The 20,716-nt window shown below is 47.3% G+C and overlaps 2 protein-coding genes across 2 annotated transcripts in view; one reads left to right on the top strand and one right to left on the bottom strand.

The window, feature by feature from the left end:
- LOC306739913 (zinc finger SWIM domain-containing protein 6-like) overlaps positions 1-15,204 on the bottom strand; it is a gene marked incomplete at both ends in the record, with an annotated part of 42,672 nt that extends 27,468 nt beyond the window's left edge. The window contains 1 exon segment of the mRNA XM_079222000.1: positions 14,772-15,204. Within this exon segment, the coding sequence (XP_079078126.1) occupies positions 14,772-15,204 (433 nt within the window).
- Positions 15,205-17,608: 2,404 nt separating this feature from the next.
- Positions 17,609-19,962, top strand: smim15 (small integral membrane protein 15). The gene is made up of 2 exons (XM_079221666.1): positions 17,609-17,694; positions 19,114-19,962. The coding sequence occupies exon 2, from the start codon at positions 19,145-19,147 to the stop codon at positions 19,367-19,369; it is 225 nt and encodes a 74-aa protein (XP_079077792.1). The 5' UTR covers positions 17,609-17,694; positions 19,114-19,144; the 3' UTR covers positions 19,370-19,962.
- The last annotated feature ends 754 nt before the right edge of the window (positions 19,963-20,716 follow it).

A 20,716-nucleotide genomic window follows, 5' to 3' on the forward strand; every position in this document is an offset into this window, starting at 1 on the left:
ATGGTTTAGGTTTCCACTCTCAGGGCTAAAAGCAGACAGCCGACATCAAAACCTTCAGAGAGACCCCTATTTCCCAGAAACGGCTCTTGTTTCATGTAAATAGCTGCCTTTTCTTGGCTGCATTGAGATAAATTGCACCCTGCTGGACAAGAGGATAGACAACGTTCACCCTGGAGCCTCCTTTGGTGACATCTGTATGTGTTGCCGTGACAACACGTGTCTGGTGCGTGCCTGCGTTTACATTCACGGGCCGCATTTGAAGGGGCATGCACCGTGCACGCATGTGGGCAAACACAAGCCGGGGCAGGTCCGCACACATAGAAACAAATACCACTTATTCTTTCTCAGACACACGTGCACACAGGCATGACTGCACAAACACTTGCAAAGATTAACACATGAGCGTGACCAAATACACTGAATCAGGTTAGACTTGCTTCCAAGTACCATGTCCTCGTGGGAGGCTGCAGGCAGAGAAGTTTATTACTAATCATCTCCACGTTAACCCCCCCCCCCCCCCACCTGCCCCCAAAAAAAGCTAAACTAATCCAACTATGACAAAGCCTTTTGCAAAAACCTCCAGAGGACCGTATGTGCCCGGTCAACTGGGAATTAATCTGCGAGAGGAACACAATGATGCATGAATTCATTTTAATACAAGTAGGTTAAAGATGCCAATCCTCCTATGGGATCACCACTGCTCCACAAACAGGAGTCTCTCTCTCTCTCTCTCTCTCTCTCCCCATCTAACTTTGCAGGAGAATTACCTTGATTGTCTGTACTTGTACGCAAAGCATCCCCACTTTGTTTAATCAAATTTGCTCAAGTTACCACTTTCATAGACGACAAAAGAATAATCATATCCGTCTGCAATTACGCCGATTATGTCTCTTCAGAGACTTGTGAAGTGAAGGACTATGTCACCTTTGAGACCAAAACGAAACAAAGGCCAAATGCTTTGTTTATATTTCACCACGTGTCTGCACTCTGAGATCCTCATTACCTTCATTTGAGTGCCAAAGGAGGCTATATGACGAGGGGGGTTTAATGGAGGGGGCACAACTGAGGGGGGCACATGCCTGGCGCCATAGCAACGGTAAAGGAGGTTGAGGGTCTGCATATTAATCTTAAGGATAGAAAAGAATATGTGTGCATTTGTACATGTGTGTGCGTGTGAGAGAGAATCCCCTCCCGTGGGCAAGTCAGCATTCACCCATGAAGTAGGTCAGTGAAATTTGCCCAAATTAGGTCAGTGGCAGTCAATGGGTGCCATCCTGGGCAAGAGGAATAATAAAGGGGGGGCGAGAGAGTCTATCAGGTTAGAAGAGCAGAACCAAGCGGCTTACTTCTTCTTAGCTTTTACACTTAGTTAATTACTGTTGCGCTGGTCCATACAAAACACACACAGCTAAAGAAGACTCAGTGCGCTACCAAAGCCCCCCTCCCAAAGCAGAGGGAGCTCTTTACAACTTCAAGCAGTCACTTTTTCTCTACTCAAACATCCCCAGTATCAGAATCAGTGCGCATCAAAAGCCCATTTTGATTGAAAATGCTTCTGAAAAGCAGTCCGATTCGGTTACATTGCTTAGGTCTGATTATTTAGCACCCCTCCTCCTCCCTCCTCCTCCTCCCTCCTCCTCCCTCCTCCCTCCTCCCTCTTCCCCCTCTAGCTGTTTGGATGGTAGCTTCTTTGTCATCTGCCTCTGTTTCGACTAGCTTCTTGCCCTCCCTATTTTGAAGAATCCACATCGGGGAGAGGGGTTGTTGTGCGTTGTTGCCAATAAACGGAGGAACACAGGGACCTTTGAAGTCTGCGGCACGTTGCGATTTTGCTTTCATCGGCCCGCATCTGTCAGTCAACAAGAGAAAACGTGACGTTTCTCCCCATTCCTCTGCACACATCCACACAAAATAAAACACAAAAATCACAACAAAGGCAGCAGGAACGTCGAAGGCTGTATTGGGCATTAGACAGACAGGGAGTGGGCTGAATAATAATCTGCGATGAGGTGCGAGGTGTTACCAGAAGATTCTGATGTTGCCTCTACCGGCGCAGACCAACTCTGCTTCTGCCTGCCTGAGCTTCCTTGGCCCGCTCCCACACAAAGGTGACTATGTGTGTGTGTGTGTGTGTGTGTGTGTGTGTGTGTGTGTGTGTGTGTGTGTGTGTGTGTGTGTGTGTGTGTGTGTGTGTGCTCTCTGAACTTTGTTCTGTCAGCCCTGTGTCGCTCATCTCAGAGCAGTTGGGTGTCAGCGAGGAAGAAGAGCATTGACAGGTGTATTCTGTGGGCAACGTCTGTTCAGAAGAGTGATGGTGGAACCCTGGGCCTGCACCTAATCACACGAGCCTACAGCCTTGCTCTGACAGCCACAGAGGTTGTGCTGCTGGTGGTGCTGGTGGTGGGAGGGGCGGGATGCAAAGGCTCCCTTCCCTGGGCAGCGATCAAACTCGAGCCCCCGGCTTGCCTGGAGATGCGACAAGGCCCCACTTCCCCATTGCCTGCTTTTCCCCCATCCATCCTCCCACCACCACCACCACCACCACCACCACCCCCTCCACCCGCTGCCAATCATGTGTCATATGCTTCGCGCTCTCGCACGCCGCACGCGTCTTGAGCGGCGAGCGGATGTGTTTGTGCCGGGGCTGAGCCTGTCGACACAAGTTAAAGAGACGTACGCAAGAGAGGAGACAAAGAGACACACGGGGACACAAAGAGCTCTTCGCAGGAAGTGTGGAGCCAGAAACGACCAAATGTACAAGCAGAATGTGGCTCGGAGTAAAGCGAGCCACAATGAGTTACAGTGACTAGCGTTACTTGCCAGAGAGAGAAAGATGTCTGGCTAGAGAGGCTGGGTATGGGAGCCAGAGAACAGAACTGCGGCCAACCTGAGGCCTCAGTCCAGATACGTTGGGACAGTACCAGGGGCCCGGCTACAGCCCGTCAGAGCAGGGAGGAGGGAGGGCAAGTGAATTAGCAAGAAAGTACAAAGGCAAAAAAAACACAGAAAAAGGGTGAAAGAGAGGGGGTTTGAGGCTTTTCAGCTCCGAAGTGGGATGGTTGGAGGGAACTGCTGAGAGTCAGGCAGAGCTGGAGCCGAGGCTCAGAGGCACGGCCAGAGCTGAGCTGGGGCTGCTGAGAGAGGAGCCAGAGCTAGAGGCCAGAGGAGGGAGGAAGGGATTGAGGGAGGGGGGGGGGGCTGAGAATAGGAGGAGGCTGTGGCAGAGCCGGGGCCAGAGCCAGGGGCCCGAGCTTTAGATTTAGTCAGCTGTTCCCCTGGCCAGCAGCTGGAAGGACGTGAGGAGAGGAAGGGAGGGGAGGTAGCAGGGGAGGACAGTTTCGGAGTCTTCGGGTCGGAATTTTAACCGAGAAACGGAAAGTGAGAGGAGAAGACGAGTAAGTAATGGGGAGGGAGGGGGGGGGAGAAATAGCACAGCAATAGAGAGGGAGAGAAAGAAGGGAGACGGGATAGTAGGTGGTGGTGGAGGTTTGGAAAGAGGACAGTGGAAAAGCCATTAGATTCCTATGAGAGAGAAAACAGCGCTGAGAGCAGACAGAATGACAGAAGGTGGTTAAGGCTCACTGGCTTTGCAAACCACTCTTCCCTTCCTCCCTCACTGGTCCTCCTGCTCCCTCATTCCTCTCTTCCCTTTCTCCCTCCCACCAGCCATCTATCCCTCCATCCTCCTCCTCCTCCTCCTCCTCCTCCTCTCCTTCCGTCACTGGTGCGCTATTCTCTGGCTACCTCCTTCTCGGCCAGTTGTGCTTCAGCGACAGCCCATCTATTCATTACGCACGACCTGCATGCAGGACCCTACACACACACACACACACACACACACACACACACACACACACACACCGAGATCCCAAACAGGTGCCCAACACACACACACACACACACACACACACACACACACACACACACACACAGCAGCAAAGGGATCACACATGACTGGAAGGGGGAGGAGGCGCGAAGGAAGTGTACACAGAGGGAGCTCTCTGTGGCTGCCCGAGAAGCGACGAGGAGAGAGGGATGGAAAGAAGAGAAAAACACTGAGAAGAAGAAGAAGAAGGTGATTAAAGAAGAGTGCGTCCATGCTTTGTTTCCACAAAAGTGGTGAAATGAGATTTGGAGTAGGGGAGTGAGGGTTTGCCACGGGGCAAGCAGCCGCTGCTAGCAAAGCACTTTATGGCCTATTATATTCCATTCAGATGGACCAGGCGTCTGAGATAAAAGCATTTGGTCTGCGCGTTAGTGAGTGACTCAGCACTTGGAGCCTTCACAGGTGGACCCCTTCATAACTACACAATGCATATAAATGAAGTGGCCTGCTCTATGCATAGGGATCGCTCACTCCCACAGCCTCTGCCTCGTTTTTTCTCTCCACCTACACCACCTTTTACCTCGTCAACCTTCCACACCTCCTTGTGGACACACTGTTTTCAGCTTCAGTATAGGTCCTCCTGCTCTCCGATGGAAAAGATTTGATGGCTTAGTATCCAATAAGGAAAAGGAAATAGGAGGCGAAAAAGGAGAGGATGGATTGGAGGGGTGTGCTCCAAAAATAAACAAAAAGCCTGGCCTTTTTCTTTACCTCAAAATTAGAGGGAGATATTTATGTGCTTGGCTCGAATAGCTGGCCCACCTCTTCTACTCCCTTTCCCTCTCATTTAGTGTTGAGACGGTAGACAGACAGACCCCCCCGCTCCATTGCCTCCTCTCCATCACTCTCTTGTCTCTCTACAGCTCTCCCTCCACCCATCTGCCCTTTCCTCTTCGTCCTACCTCTGCGCCTCTCTAGCCCCCTCCACTCCTCCCCTTGGTGTGGTGGTTAATGGCACAGGGATCCAGCGTGGAATATAGATCAGTGTGAGATGGATGGGGCACCAGGAGCTCCGACCAGTCCCGTAGGTCCCAGACCAAAGATTAACTAAATATTAGCTGACAGGGAGAGAGAGAGAGAGAGAGAGAGAGAGAGAGAGAGAGAGAGAGAGAGAGAGAGAGAGAGAGAGAGAGAGAGAGAGAGAGACACACAGCTGCAGCTGCTAGTGCCACTGCCGGCAGAACAAACGACAGAGACTGTTTTTAACCCCGTTTGCTCTCGGGAGAGAGGGAGAGACGCGTGCGACAAGCACACAGGAGATGCAAAAATACACGCATCGGGGTATACATACTGCCGTGCACGCGTACGCACATGCTATCAGAGGCACCCTGGGAGAAGAAGTCCACTAATCACATTCTCTCCTCCTCCCCCTCCCACCCTATGCCCTGCCAAGGCGGATGGCGAGGGGGAAAAAAAAGGAATAAATCTTTATTAGGCGATGTGTCCCTGCTTTATCGATCGCTTCACTCCTTCCCTCCCTCCCTCCTCCTCCCTCTCCAGCCTCCCTTTCTCTCCCCTCCTTTTGTTATTTTAGGCGTGTGTCTGCCATCTAGTCCAATTGAGTCAGGCTGTACATCAGAGAAGACCATTACCCACGTCTCCCTGGGCAGCCAGATAGTGGGATACTGGGCGAGAATGCAGACGGACGGCGTGGCATTAACAGGCGGTGACATCCTCAACAATGCCCAGGAACAACAGTGGAAGATCAGCACTTCACCAACATTCAAGTCTGTGTGAGCAGAGCATGTTGCCCCATAACTTACTTTGAGAAATAAAAGCTTTTAACAAAAGAAGTTATATGATGTTAAATGTTGTATAACAAGCAGCTGTTCAAGGCCACTGTCTATATGAAACAGAAGATTGTGATTTGGACCAGACATCCGATGCTAGCTTGCGATACAAAACAATATTGAGGATCAATACCCAGCCTGAGTAAAACCAGATCCTGTGACTTGACCTGTGCAATAAGCAACTTGTCATTGAGCAAGACACTGAACTGCTCATTCAGTGCATCAGTTTAGCTGAACTAACATAACACTTTGCTTCCGCAAAAAGTGCTGATATGAGATTTGGAGTAGGGGGAGTAACGTAAAACTAAATTCTAGCAGATTTATTCCTGAAGGGCAGAGCAGGACGAACCCTGAAACGGTTCCATGATAGTCCTCAATAACCTGGGAAACAGCAGGGTGGGAGGGATCACTTGGAAACTTAAGAGAAAGACACGACAGCAAATAGGCCAACTCTTGTTTCTCTAATAATCCCAGCCCGAGGTAAACAGAGAGTTTCTAAATGTAGAAACAGTGATAAACCCCTGAAGTCTGGCTGCAGACTGCTAGCACTGAGCACAGCAGAGAGAGAGAGCAGGAGCTAGCTAGCCGGCTAGCCTTCCTTTGGGAGTTTAGACACAGGAAACACTATGGAAACATGCTGTATCTAGATAGGGGCAGTGTAAATAAGATATGAGTTTCTATTGCCTGGCTTGGGAAATGAAGCTGGAAAATTGAGAAGGGGAGGAAAAAAAGGAGATCATGAGGGCTTATGAACACAAGGGAGGAATGCATGAAAAAGAAGGAGGATGGGCACAGGTATGGAGTGATTAGGAGGAGAAGAGCAAGAAAATAAGATGACAGGACGATGAAGGGCAGGAATGAGGGAAGAAGAAGAAGAAGAAGAAGAAGAAGAAGAAGAAGAAGAAGAAGAAGAAGAAGAAGAAGAAAACAACAAGCTAGCAAGGAAAAGAGCAAGAAAGAAAAGGAAATAACTTCTTCAAGACAAAAACTCTTTAGAGGGCGAAACCAGATTCCATTCGGTTGAAAGGCGTCCTCGCCTTCCCTTTGAATCTCTCTCGCTCTCTTTCTTTGTCTGTCTCTCATGCCTGGAGAGCCTTTCTAGCTCTATTCAGTCCCTGCTCTTCCACAGCGCTGAATGCATGTCTCACATGCCACACAACCACGACATCGTTGGACCAGGCGCAGCCACAGTCACCTCACCCTCCTCCTCTTCCTCCTCCTCCGCATAGCTCACACAGCACTCGAGCCTGCGGGGCAAGAAGAAGAGAGAACCGGGTAACCTCCCCCTCTAGAATCTGGCTCGGGTTCCCGATTGTTCCACAAAAGGACATAAACAAAACCGGGCATGTGCCCTGTCCCCTCTCTGACTGATCTCTCTGGTGAGAAAAATGGCTTATTGGAACATGCAAAAGACGGCCGCACATTCAATCAGCCAAGCAGTCTTTTCCTTTTGGTTATAGGGGATGTTTATTGGAAAACAATAACGTGAGCATGGGCCCGTCTGTCAGGCAGAGCAAACGGCCACCGGAGGGACAGTCTGACCAGATTGACCTTTGGCTTTAGTAAATCCATGGGCGGGTCAAGTGAAGAGGTCAGCATTGGGCCAGCTCAATGCTGGGGGAGGGACCAGTCGATGAGAGAACACCTCTGCCTACATGTGCGAGTGCGCGATGGGGGTCAGCGGCAGGTAAACCCTCGTCCTCTGCTGTTGTGTACTCTGAGGCGCCCAGTTACCGGTACCATTAGGCAAGCGTCTGTCTTAAAGCACACGTTCAGGCAAGAGAGAGAGTGTGTGTGTGTGTGTGTGTGTGTGTGTGTGTGTGTGTGTGTGTGTGTGTGTGTGTGTGTGTGTGTGTGTGTGTGTGTGTGTGCGCAACAGTGGAAATGGAATAGTGTGGGGATGATGATGGACAGGAATGTCATCCACCCTCTTATCATTAACATGCCTCACCTTTATTCAGCCTGACACACAGCCATAAATGCGCTTGCTGAGCCATTAACACGCGGTGTTAAGTCATACAAGCACATGCCTGTCTTCACTCACAGATAAAAAAAAATGAATCCCCCCCACTACTGAAAGCCCTGTGTAGGTATCTGGTGGAGCATATGCAGTTTCCACGTGCAATTTGGGTACAATGTACTATAGATAAAGCACTACGAGCCAAGGGTCAGATGTTCTTTGCTATACCGCTTCGTTAAGGGGAAAAGCAATAGATTGGGTGATATCAAGAAAAAGAGGTGACGCCTAGGTGGAAAAAGTGGGTGGAAAATGCAAAAGAGGAGAGAGGCTTTGAAATGATGATTGCAAGAGAAGGGGAATGTCTGAAATAAAAAAGAATGAAGCGCAGAGAATGGGAGATGGATCACAGAGAATGCCCTTAATCTGGGACAACAGCAGGTACTAACTTTCTATTCTCCCAGCAAAGAATTCCTGATTGTGTTCACGCACAGACAAACACACACAGAAATATCTTCTGTAGCTTTTAGTCTGATCCAGAGCTGTTTGGCTTCTGTAGAGAAACAGCTGTTGACCAAACTGCTGAACAGAGAGGCTCTGTTGTGTGGCAGCATGTGTAGCCTTTATTCTCATACTCATAGTAGAAAATGCACGCACACACACACACACGATACATACATTGAACCCGCCACTGCAGTAAGCAGAGTCTTGGCCTGCTTTGTGCTTATTTCAGCAGCCCATTGGTGCAAAGAGGAATTCATTAAAAAGAAAAAAAAAGTGAAAGGGAGCATCAGATAGGAGAACGCTGAGTGCTGCATTCCCCTGTTGTTATTATTGCCAAATCGAAGGGAGAAGGGCGGCTGGTGATAAAAGTCATTAAATGAAATAGAAAAAAAACTGCTTTTAATAGGGCCTTGTCATTGTGGATTTAGTAGCCTTTCTATCTATTGCGTGTTCCCTCTCCTCCGGTCCCCGTGCTCGGAGTGAAGAGAGGGGCAGGAGCTCTGTGGAAGGAGCACTGGATTCCTAGACAGAGTCAGCCAGCCGAGAGGCCGTGCTGACGCACACCCAGCAGCCACAGTCTGGGACCGGAGACAAGTCAGGCTGGAACGGGGACTGGGGCAGACGTTAGAGAGCTCACGCTGGAACTTTATTACTTTAGCTGGTTTATTTTAACAGAGGGCGATGCGCCGATCTTGTACATCGAGCGTCTCTGAAAGTGAGCCAGTATTAGCGTGCAGGGTAATTTTGGGCAGCATGGTAATAGGCCCAGGGAGCGTGGCAGACGCAAGGTGGCTAGAGCTGGAACCGGGAATGGTGATTTAAGAGGGGAGGGAAGGGGAGGAGGCGGCTACGTCTGGGACCAGGAATGGGACTGGGAGGGAGGCTGGCTCCAGTCAGGTGGAAGGACTGGAAATAAGGCGGACCGAGCTCGCTCGAGATGGCAGCAGGGCCCGTCTAATGGGTACATCTTGGGTACAGTCTTGGAAATGTGAAGCGCAGGAGACCGTTATGACTGGGTGTAGGAGATGGAACGCGGCTGGCTCGAGGAAGTTATGGTCTGTGGTGGGAATAATCTATCTAGAGGCACATCTGGGCCTGGGGTTGGTTTGGAGTTTGGATTTGGGGCCGCGTCAAGGTTAGGGACCTTCTGGAAACTTCTGGCGCGGTGGGAACATGACAGAGCAAGCCGAAGAACCACTGGTCATCTCCCACTTAATGGGAGCAGCACCACAACGCCAGGGTTTGCTTTATGGGCTGGATCTTTGAGGGGGCCACCCAGACAGAAAACTGGCTGTCTGCAAGTAATCGAAGACGGAAACTTGAGTCGCCGCTGAAACTCCTTAGGAGTAGGATGATAGTAATTATCATATTAACACAGTTCAGATTTATAGTGATGCTTATTCTCACTTCAGTTTACAAGGAAGATATTCTGTGCAGCTAGAAGTAAAAAGAAACCAATAACTCCTTACCTATTATTATCCAACACCAAGCAATGCCACACAGCAAACTCTAGTGATAGTGAACTGACAAATAATGCACAATTATTACAATGCACAACATCATGTGCACCAAGAAACCCGAAGCTAAGCTAGCTTATTTCGATGAAGCGGCAGATGAAATGTAGCCCATCTTTTTCTCCATTCAGCCGGCGTAATGGGACAAAGGCCTAGAATCTGCTGCTCTCAGATGCCCACAGTCATTCAGAGAGAGAGCACTTTCCCCAAAGACTCAATGTCTCTACACATGGATGCGGTTGCTGCCCCTCTCCCTCTCTCTCCTCCCTCTTGGACGGCCATTTGTTTACACTAGCTCTAGGCTCAGCCATGTTTCCATGACGATACAAGCCCAGGGATAGTCACATGGCTGGGGGTAGACCTGAGGCACCGGATCCAGGATCACTGCTCCTTCAACGCTCTCACCTAAAAGCTTGGTCCACAAACGGCACCTGATTAGCCGACTTCAAGGTTTCCCCTCGCCTGATTCCTAGAAAAAGAACTGCTCCTGCAGCTTATCATTTTGAAATAACATCAAACAGGTTTTGTGTTTTTTTCGCGGGAATGACTATCAAAAATCTCAAATCTCACATACTGTGTCAGCGTCTCAGTCCTGCCTCTTTACAACGTATTGGTTTCACACAGTTAAACAGCACATGTGTTCTGTCTCTCCCCCGTCTCTGGTGGAAGGCAAGTGGGCTCAATCTCGACTGGCATTGTAAAAAGATAAAGGATTTTCCCGAAAAAACAGGAAAATAAAACCAGTTCCGACCACATGAAAAGAAACAGCCCACACACACAAACAAAAACTATGAGCCCTCACCCACCCAAAGAAAACCCAAAGCCTGATAGCGCCTCACAGACGACGTGCTCGTGCAAGATTTACGTTCGGCATCTTAAATTCTGCACCTCTCGCAGACGAAATGCTTGAAATGTTGAGGTTGGTCCTCAAGAAGCCCTTTGAAAAACCTTATGAAAAAGAAGTGCAAAAATGTGTGTGTGCGTTTGTGCATGAGAGTGCTCTTGCACAAACATGCTTGATGCCACAGCACCTTTGTAAGTGGTGAAGATTTCTCCTCGGCATTTGGCTCAGCGCTTTTGTCACACAAACAATAACCTACGAGTGTGTGCAAATATTCTTTGTTGTTTTATCAGCCCTTTTGGTTTTGAGGGTGTTGTCTGAGCCGGTGTGTTGTATTGTTGTGAATTATGTCTGATATTGCCACGGTTCCGCCTGAATGCTAAGCACACATGTATTTAAGTCAACAGGAAATGACATATGGCTCCTCAAGCAGGCTTTTTACTGTGTTAGGGTATTCAAAATCTGTGTTATTAAAGAGAAGAAGAAAAAAAAGGAACAGGCTAAAAAGCAGGGAACCACCAGCCCTGGTTGTTATTTCAAAGTTTCATTGATATCATGAGAAAAAAAAGAGGGTGAGATTGAGAGTAGATGACGCAGAAACCCAATTAAGATTCTCCCGAGCGTGAACAAATTAACCTGAGTTATGAGCGTGCGGGAGTCCAGCACCAACACACACAGAGTGGTCTCCGAAATAGGTGGAGCAGAGGAGGATGACATTCACACTCAAACGGGCACGACTGCTATGGACATTCAGTGGTATTTTAAGCAGTGGAACGACAAAATAATGTCGGCCATCCAGTCCAACAACTCCGCCATGGAAAATCCACCAAAATAGGCGAGGATATGTGCATATCTGCTTTCATTCTGGTCAGATTTAAAAAACAGCCTTCAACAACATCGTCCCTCAGATTTGGGGCAGCATCATGATAAAATGACATGTAGCTTCATGTGAATAATTAGCCTAACAAGGGGAGCTGGATAAATAGGCTGTAGCATGTAGCTCACGTTAATGACATTGAAGAGAGCGACATATGCCAGGCATCAGTAAGTCACTCCATAGGGACACAGGGCTTACGGTAAGAGGATAGTGAGAGTGAGGTTGTGTGTGTGTGTGTGTGGTGGTGGTGGGGGGGTTATGGTTTATTTACCTCCTGGCACAAAGCCCTGAAGGCAGATAGAGAGAGTGGGAGTAAGAAACATGGGGGACAAGAGGCCAAAAGGGGGGGGAGCAGGACATGTCGTCCATGAATGAGAAGAGGGGGGATGAACTTGACCCAGACTGGAGGACTAAAACAGGAAGGAGGGTAATGAAGTGCAAACATGCTTTGTCATGCCATGTTAGAGCCATAGGATTAGGATTCTATAATTAGAGGACGGGGCACCATAATACTAGCCTTCCTTTCAGCGTGATGAGCTGCCGAGTCGAAATTACACAAGGGGGCCGGAGAACAGATGCTGTGATCAGAGCAGGCGAGCTCTGGAAGTTTTCTAGTCAAAGCCCGACTGGACGCGCCGAAGAAAAGTTGGCCCACCCACTGGTGAGATTTATTGATATTCCCGTGATCTGCTGATGACAGTGTCATTTTCAAGACAGACGGGCCTATATACATGTTTCATTACGTTCATCTGCAGTTCTTACATGTGTTATCACACGCACACACACACAGGGCCTTTTCACACAGGTTGAGGTGAGGTATGTGTTCTGCTATCTGCTCAGGAGCTGACAAATTCATCACTGATTCGACAGCAAAGGAGTGCAAGAGGGCCGGAGCTGGGGTTTGTTATAACACTGCTGTAACAGGAGGAGCAGCGGACTGCTAGATAACACTTGCATTCATATATGAATATTTATCTCAAAGGCTTGCATCGGAACAGATGAGCTCGCATGGGAGAACGAACAACCCATCCATCTCACTCTCTCCCATTCTCTGCGCTTCATTCTTTACTTTCAGACATCCCCTTCTCTTGCAATCACCATTTCAATGCCTCTCTCCTCTTTTGCATTTTCCACCCACTTTTTCCCTCCAGGCTTCCCCTTTTTTTCTTGATATCACCCAATCTATTGCTCTTCCCCTTAAACGCCACCACCACTAGCACCCCTCCATCCGTTCCCTTTGCAGCACTGATATATGGGAAGAGATCGAGTGAAAAAAGGAAAAAGCGTGTGATTAATGTCTTTGAGAAAAAGATAAATAATCACAGGAGACTGGGGGCTGGTAGTTGGCCTTAGGGGAGTAAATATGGAGAGTTTTATAGATGCTCACTTGGGAGAGAGGGAGGTGGAGAAGCTGAGAGGGGGAGGAAAGGAATACAGTGACAGCAGATCCATTCAAGTATATTAGCTCCCCCCCCCCATACACAATAACCTCTGCATCTATTCTATTGCTCTACTGTCTTTCATCATCAACACTGAATCCCATCCCACTGACAGCATGCACACACACATACACACACACACACACACACTAGAAGCCACACAAAGCCAATGCACGCTTGTGTGCACACACAAACACCCCCTCACAACCACCCTGCACTTTTATTTTTTTTTCCCAGGCCAGACCCACTGTATGTGTTTGATGGGCCAATACATGTGGTGTGTGATGTGGCTGACAGCCCCCCTCCCATGCTGCCCTGCTTTTAAGCCCTCATCCTCCAGTGGCTGCCTGTCCCCTGGAGTAGATTACATCTTTTATTTATCATTTTCTTCTTCCTTGGCTTTATTTTTCCCCAGCCCCGAAAAGAAAAAGAAGAAGAAAAAAAAATTCTGGGCCAAAAATTGCAATCAGCACAACATGCCCTCCTCCTGCTGTGTACTTGCCTGTCATCCTCCCTCTCTCTCTGTGAGCATGCAGGATGAGACTGACAGCCCGTGCAGGCGAAGACACACACATGCACACACAGATGCATGCACAATCCCCCCTCTGTGTTTATCAAACCCCCACGCATAATCTTTCCCCCCTCTCCCTCTCTCTCTCTCTCTCTCTCTCACACACACAAAAACAAACGCATGGCCAAAGAAAATGACCCCATTCCCCTCTTTGTCACCATTCCGGACTATTCTTCAAATCACACGCACACACACACACACTTACACGAAACTCCACCATACACTATATCACCCTGTGCTGAGTGTTCAGCTTCCCCCGAAGCCCCCCAAAAAGAGAGTGAGCACATAAATGAGTCTAATGCTGGGGAATCTGGTAAACAGGCCAGAGAGGGAGGGAGAGCTGCCTGCCTGTCTGCCTGCTCCATGGCTACTATTGTGCACTGCACATTCTCTGAGCCCACAAGAGCTGAAGCCATCTCCACACGGATTCTTTGGAGGGATAGTAAGCCAAGAAGTGAGAGAGAGGGAGAGAGAAAGAGAGCGAGAGGGAGCAAGGGAGAGATAGATAGGGGAAGGGAGGGAGGGAGGAAGAAGATCATGCATAAAATCTTGTTTGCAGAATGCATTAAGATTCAGATGAACTGGGGAGGGTAATGGGATTAGAATCCTGAACCGTTTCCAAGGGTGGGGAGACGGATTGACAGCTGAGTCTATTGCACTGACGATTGCAGTGGAATATTGTGGCTCTGGCAAAGGCAGCCAGCCAGGCAGGGAGGAAGGCAGGCAGGCAGGCAGGCAGGGAGGCAGGGGGGTTGCTGAGCCTCCAGCACTCTCTGTTTACTCCGAGCTTTACCAAAGAAATAATGCAGCAGACAGAAAGAAGAAGAAGAAGAAAAATGTATCTTCGCCTTTACCAGCTGCATGTAGCCTGGGCTTGGACTGAATATTTGGAGGAAAACAAGAGAAGCTCCAGTCGGTCTCACAAAAGGTGTTTGGCAAACAAAATAGAAGCACTGTGGCTTTAAATCACCGTCCCCTCCCACCCTTTCTAAATATCGTCTATTTAGCCAGCGGTGAAAAGATATAGGGGGCTTTTGTCTGCGTACCCATTGGTGGGGGCATGGAGAGCTGGAAAGACATAAAAATAGGAACAAAGTGCTAAGCTTCCAATTGGGATGGCTCTGGGCAATTCAATGCGCGCAGCTCAGTAGGCGAAAACAGGGAGAAGTGGGCTACTATTACGGGCTTATCTGAAAATAGGCTATTCTCACACAGCCATAGACTGGCGTGGAAATACCCTGCATTGTTTATAATACACCGGGCTATGAGGCCACCACAAGCCCTTTAAAAGTATGGCATGGCTCCGTGGAAAAAGGGCAAACAGCGCGAGTTAGATGTTTTGTTTATTGTCGGCTGTTTTCCTGCATTTCTGTAACGGTAATGTCCACTCACCGACTTGCAATACGTTGTCCACCCAGCCACCCTCCAGCAGAGTGACACCCCGTAGGAAAGGCAGCTGGGTCTCGTCATTATTGTCCCCGCTAGTTCCACTTTCTTCTCCTCCGGCGTTGAAAGAAGAGTACATACAGATCTCCTTTTCGCTTCTCGGGAATGACCAGTATACGATCCTCCGCTGGACGGGTTCCGGGATCCTCTCGAACCGCTCCTCCACCCTCTGGAACGGCCACTTCTCCGCGACTCTGCGCGCCGCGATGTCGAGCAACGACTCTGGGTTGTGCGTTTTTCCGTTCCCCGACCCTCCCGGAGCGGACCCTGCGCCGCCACACAGGACTCCTCCAGCCCGCTGCCCCTGCCTGCACGCCGGGTTGTAGCCGGGCCTGCAGCAGAGCCGCTTGGCTGGGGGCTGCTGGACTCGCTCGGCCATGATCGCACCGCTTCCAACCTGAAGCGCAGTTCCTCTCCGATCATATAAACGGGATAAGGAAGAGAAAAGGGCAATCTCGCACCGATTGTTTGCCGTACATGGAGAGGCTGCCCTTATTTGGAAAGGGGGGCGGTGCTTGCGAGTTCCGTGAAGTCCTTTGTGTTGTCAAAGTAACCGGGATGGGCGGGATCCTGGAGCGCTGCCAGCGCACGAGTGGCGCTATAAAAGGAACTGGAGGCGGAATTCCCGAACGTCGGCAAATCCTTTGTGAAGCCGTTCGGGAGCGCGAGGGCGGAGCCCCGGCGGCCGACGGCGTTTGAAGTTTCCTTCTTATTTGAGTTTAAAGGCGGGGACTTAATCCAGGGGCGGTCTAGCAGTTTCCCACAGGGGTAAAAGGGGGCAAGAAAACTGACTTTTTTTTCCTTTGGAGCCTGTGCTACCACCCCGGGCTCTAGCTTCTTCAAAAACAACGTGATGGTTGTTTTTAAGGCTTAAGTCCAAAGGACTCTCAGCTGTCAGAGACAGAGAGGGCGTGGGAGGAGGAACATACAGATATGGAGCTGGACATGCTTGTCCTCTGGAGCCACTAATCAGTCATTTTGGTCAGTTTACTATATGCTGCAGCCTGTGGACAATCACTCACTAGCACCATCTGAAAAACAAGCTCTCTCTCTCTCTCTTTTACAAACACACACTCTCTCTCACACACACACACACACACACACACACACACACACACACACACATACTGATCATCCTAACTTTAAAGGAGCACTCCACTGATCTGTACACATGGAGATTTATATAAATGCAAAGAATCCTGGTGATGTCGTCATGGATTATCTTGGGATCAGCACAATATCATTTTAAACTGAAAAGGCATGCCTTCTGCTCTACACTTACTCCAGTAGTTGAGTCTATCAGTAGAAAAAAAGAAGAAAAAAAGATTCAAAGGATGTTGGAAATTCCACAATGTCTGGCCAGACTTGTGGATTTTCTTGTAATCATTATGACACACACCACTAGGAGCTGGTTTACTATTGTGGTGCAGTCATTTTATGGTCCTACTTCCTGTCTGTTGTTAATGCTAGTTGAATAGCTGCGTCATGAAAAGGGGGCCCACTTCTGCGGAGAAAAATAGTCATTGGGTTTAGGGTGCGGCTGCATTGCCCACCCCCTGGGCTCTCCCTGCCTCGTGAGACATGTAACAGAAGCTAATGATTATAAGCATATAACAGAAAACCACCAGATCGGAGATGTGTTTTTAGATTGTCTATAAAAACGTGACCAAAACTATGCTGGCAAACCAGAAAGTGTGTTCGCAATGTGTTTGTCCTCTGCATGTGTTCGCAGCTGCCCCTCTCCTTCCACTGTGAGTAGGTCTAAAAGGCTGGCCTTTGAACTGTTCTGAAAGTGATCCATGCTGTATGGACAGAGCAGATGTGGCCTAACCTGATTTGGTTTCAATACTTCCCCACAGGAAGTTCACAAAGCCAGCAGGTCCGTTTTTGTTATGTTAGCCATCTTTCCCAGAGGGCCAATGGAGCCTTTTGCCTTTCATTTTTTTTGTTGACACATCTATTGCTTTTTCATTTGCTTTATTCTTCAGACAGAGCAGTTCCACACATTACCAAAAGTTTCAACAGCTAGTTGATCTGATTCTATGTCTAGTATCAGAGTCAACCACATTTTGTTTTGTATTGTTAATCTATATCCAATATTTTACAATAATCCCTGTCCAGCAGACGTTGTTTGGCAGGATGTTCATGATGGGAAACACACACACACACACACACACACACACACACACACACATACACACACACACACACACACACACACACACATTCACATTCTTTCTGTAGGGAACACTGGCAGACAAGAGAGCGATCCACACTTTTACAGAGAATCAGCAACCCTCTGAAGTCTGCTTTCAAAACTTTCAAATATCCAACATGTTCATTCCTCACAAAAACACAACATTTTACTTCTTTTCACGTTCACATATTACATTCTGCACCTTAGATAAATAAAACAATCGCACATGCTTTGATTTCACAGTAATTCAGAGTAAGGCTCAACCTTGCAAAGTTATTTACAGTTATTCACATCGTGCCACCTATTCATGATCCTAAAATGGTTTAAGAATGAAAGAACAACCACAACAATATAAATGTGTTATGACCATCCTGCTGCTTCCATTCATTCTTCTATAACACTGTACAGGGACCTACTTTGTATGGAATAGGTGTGCGTCAGTAATAGCACAATAACTACTGCTTAATTTGTATGTATTGTATACATTTGTATATAATTTTGATAATCAATAAATCCATTTTCTAAGCCTAAAGGACTCCAAGTCCCATCATCCCCCAGAAATACGTCATATCCAATCACACGCGGTACTACGTCAGCCAACGTTACGCTTCCCGGAACAGGGAGGAGGCTGGTACTTATTATCGTGGATATAAACAGCATCTCTGCACATTGGTAAGTATAAAAAAAACATTTTTTGTTCGTTTTCATCATCACTTGAATGTGAAATGTATAGAGTCCTTGTCTCGTCGTTTTTGTTCCGCCTTTAGCCGGACGTCAGTGCTCTCGCCCCTAAAGTTAGGCCGTTAGGGATTGGTGGGGGTTAGCTAGCTGGGCTAACGTTAGTACACATGCAACTACCGTTATATCATCTTCAGCTCATATATGTATATGTTCCCTAGTGGTAGAACGTTGTGGATTTGTCATATCATCCTGTTTGTATAAGTAAATAGTTAGTTACGGTTATCAGAACGAAGCTAACTGACGCTAGCTTAAACTCGGGCTGACGCTCGTTAGCCGGTCGGTCATTATCGATTTACGAGGGACTGTTAGCGTTAAGTCGGAGCGCTCAACAAGTAGCAATGACCCACGATACATCGCTTTACACGACCATCGCGAGGATTTGACTCGTCACAACAGGGATGCCAGTCGGTAAGATTGTGGTGAAGGTGTCCCATGGCGAGAAAACATGTCGCTAAATGTAACGTGAGCTTCCTGTGTTGAGCTCAGTGAGTTAATTGGGAATTAGCTAACGGTATAGCTAGCTAGCTAGCTAGCTAGCTAACGTTGTTTACCACTTAGGGCCAGCTGCTATTTCTTTGTGACTATACAGCGCTGGACATTTATTCAATATCCATAATTTCAATGTGGTCAGTATTGTAAAGTGACTAAGTCAGGTGTGTGTTTGTCAGTTTCGTATGCAGTAACCTGAACGTTACCAACATGTACCGTGAACATGCTTTTTTTTTACGTTTTAAATTTCCATTATGTTTCATGAACGAAAAACATTTTAAAAATACTCTGTGATTACGTTGAGTCCAATTGCCAGTACTGGATATTTTATGACCTGAATTACTAGTAAATATACACTATTTTAATACTTATGTTAAACTCCCAATGGCCATGCAGCCCACTTTGATGAGCATCACCTAAGTTGTTTTACCAAATAGTTTGACTCAAAACAGGAAATGTAGTAGAATACCATACATGATTATTGAACCAATAGGTATTGGTGATATTTCATTACTATCTCTGGGTGTATTTTAAAAGACAATAAAGAGTTGGACAAGAAATATGTGGTGAGAGGGCTATGAAATATTGTGGTCATGTGGTATGTGCCTGAACTATTAGCCACTTTTTTTTCCCTTCTTGCATCAATTTGAGAAGTATTTAATTTGCTGATTAACCAGGCAGGTTGTATATTTAGTTTAAGGCTAGGACTTACCACAGTTGTAGAGAACCCAGTGGAGCTTTTTCTTTTTGTGTGCAACCAACAATCAAAAACCAATAACCTTTTTGTTATTGTTATAAATATGTTGTTTTATCATTCTGCTGTGATTATTCACCGCTTTCTCCACTGGTGCCCTTTCTCAGGTTTGGTTAAGCCTCGTTGTTGCTGACCAGGATGATTGACGTTCGGGCATGGGCGGAGTATGTGGTGGAATGGGCTGCCAAAGACCCCTACGGTTTCCTCACCACTGTCATACTGGCTCTCACGCCTCTCTTCATTGCCAGTGCACTGCTGTCCTGGAAACTGGCCAAGATGATTGAGGCACGTGACAAGGAGCAGAAGAAAAAGCAGAAACGTCAAGAAAACATAGCCAAGGCCAAGAGGACCAAGAAAGACTAAGCCTGTGGGTAGAATGAGGGCATACAAAAAAAGGAGGAGCAACCACCACGCTCACAGTCCTCCTTATTCCAATAATGACACAGTGCCCTTCGTTGTCCCAGCACTGCTGTCAGCACTGGGCCACTACGCCTCATATCCAGGGTAGGAGTCTGGCCCCGCAGGCCTAACAGTGCTGAGACGGACAGTACTGCCCGAAGGAGGCTCGTTTCATTGGGACTTTGGTCAGCAAGAGCACAGTGGTCATCTGTATGATGTTGTTGTACAGAAATCCACTGATATTGTGTAGCTGTTGCAACACCTTGCATTCCATTTTTAGCGTCCATGTTCTGTTGAATTAACGATATTAAGAGCATACTGGAATCTTTCCCAAAAATATCCCAAATACAACTTTTTAATCAATAAAGTTTTCATGGTTGATAAGAAAATCGAATTTCCTCTTTGTGGATTTAATATTGGACTAGGGGAGAAAAAATATATCTCAAGTGCTTTGAACTCCGTGGAATTAAAAGTATTCACCCCCCCCATGTTTATTTATATTGAACAGAGTGCATTTAAATGGCCTTTTATCGACTGGTGGTCAGAAAAGACGGCTATCAAATTATCAATTTAGAGCCAGTTGTCTTTAGAAGCAGCATAAGTTACAAGAACTTTCCAGTGAGAAGTGAATTTAGGTTAAATACTCACTTCTGGTTATTCATTTATGTAACAGCTGTAAAAGACCCAACTTGCTTCCAAATGGGCCTTTTAGTAAATATAGACTTGAAAGGAGAGAACTAGGATTGTATTTTGTAATTCAGACAATTAGTTTGTATATTATTTTTATATACTGTCAATTTTAGATGTATTTCCAAATATGTGTTCAATTTGGTGATATTTATTATTGTTTTATTAAAAACAAATCACATTCACTGTGACTCAATTTAAATTAAAACATGAAGAAGTCCAGTGAGATGGATGCTTTTATAGGTACTGTGATTGCGAAGAAGCAGTGTTACGCAGACAGATGGACCTGCACACATTTCTTCATATTTCTCCCTGGGTTCAGTCAGAGGATTTAAACAATCATATTGAGTTGGGAGACCATTGTTTTCATCTCCAGGATCCTAGTTTATGCTGCTTTTATTTATTTTCTTTAGCCCTGCTGAACTTTCTTCAGCAACTCTGGCAAACATGCGCTCTGATCGCAAGTGAAAGGACTTCTTACCGGGGATCAATATGCTGCAACGCCGCCACCTCCATGACAAACGGAAACATTAACACAGTATTTAATGCAAGCACGGTTTCATGGCCTCAGCTGATTTTAGAGTTAACAGTGATCTTATCAATGTTGTTCCCACAGGATTAAAC

This window comes from Taurulus bubalis (genome assembly GCF_910589615.1).
Source record: "Taurulus bubalis genome assembly, chromosome: 8".
Taxonomy (NCBI): domain Eukaryota; kingdom Metazoa; phylum Chordata; class Actinopteri; order Perciformes; family Cottidae; genus Taurulus; species Taurulus bubalis.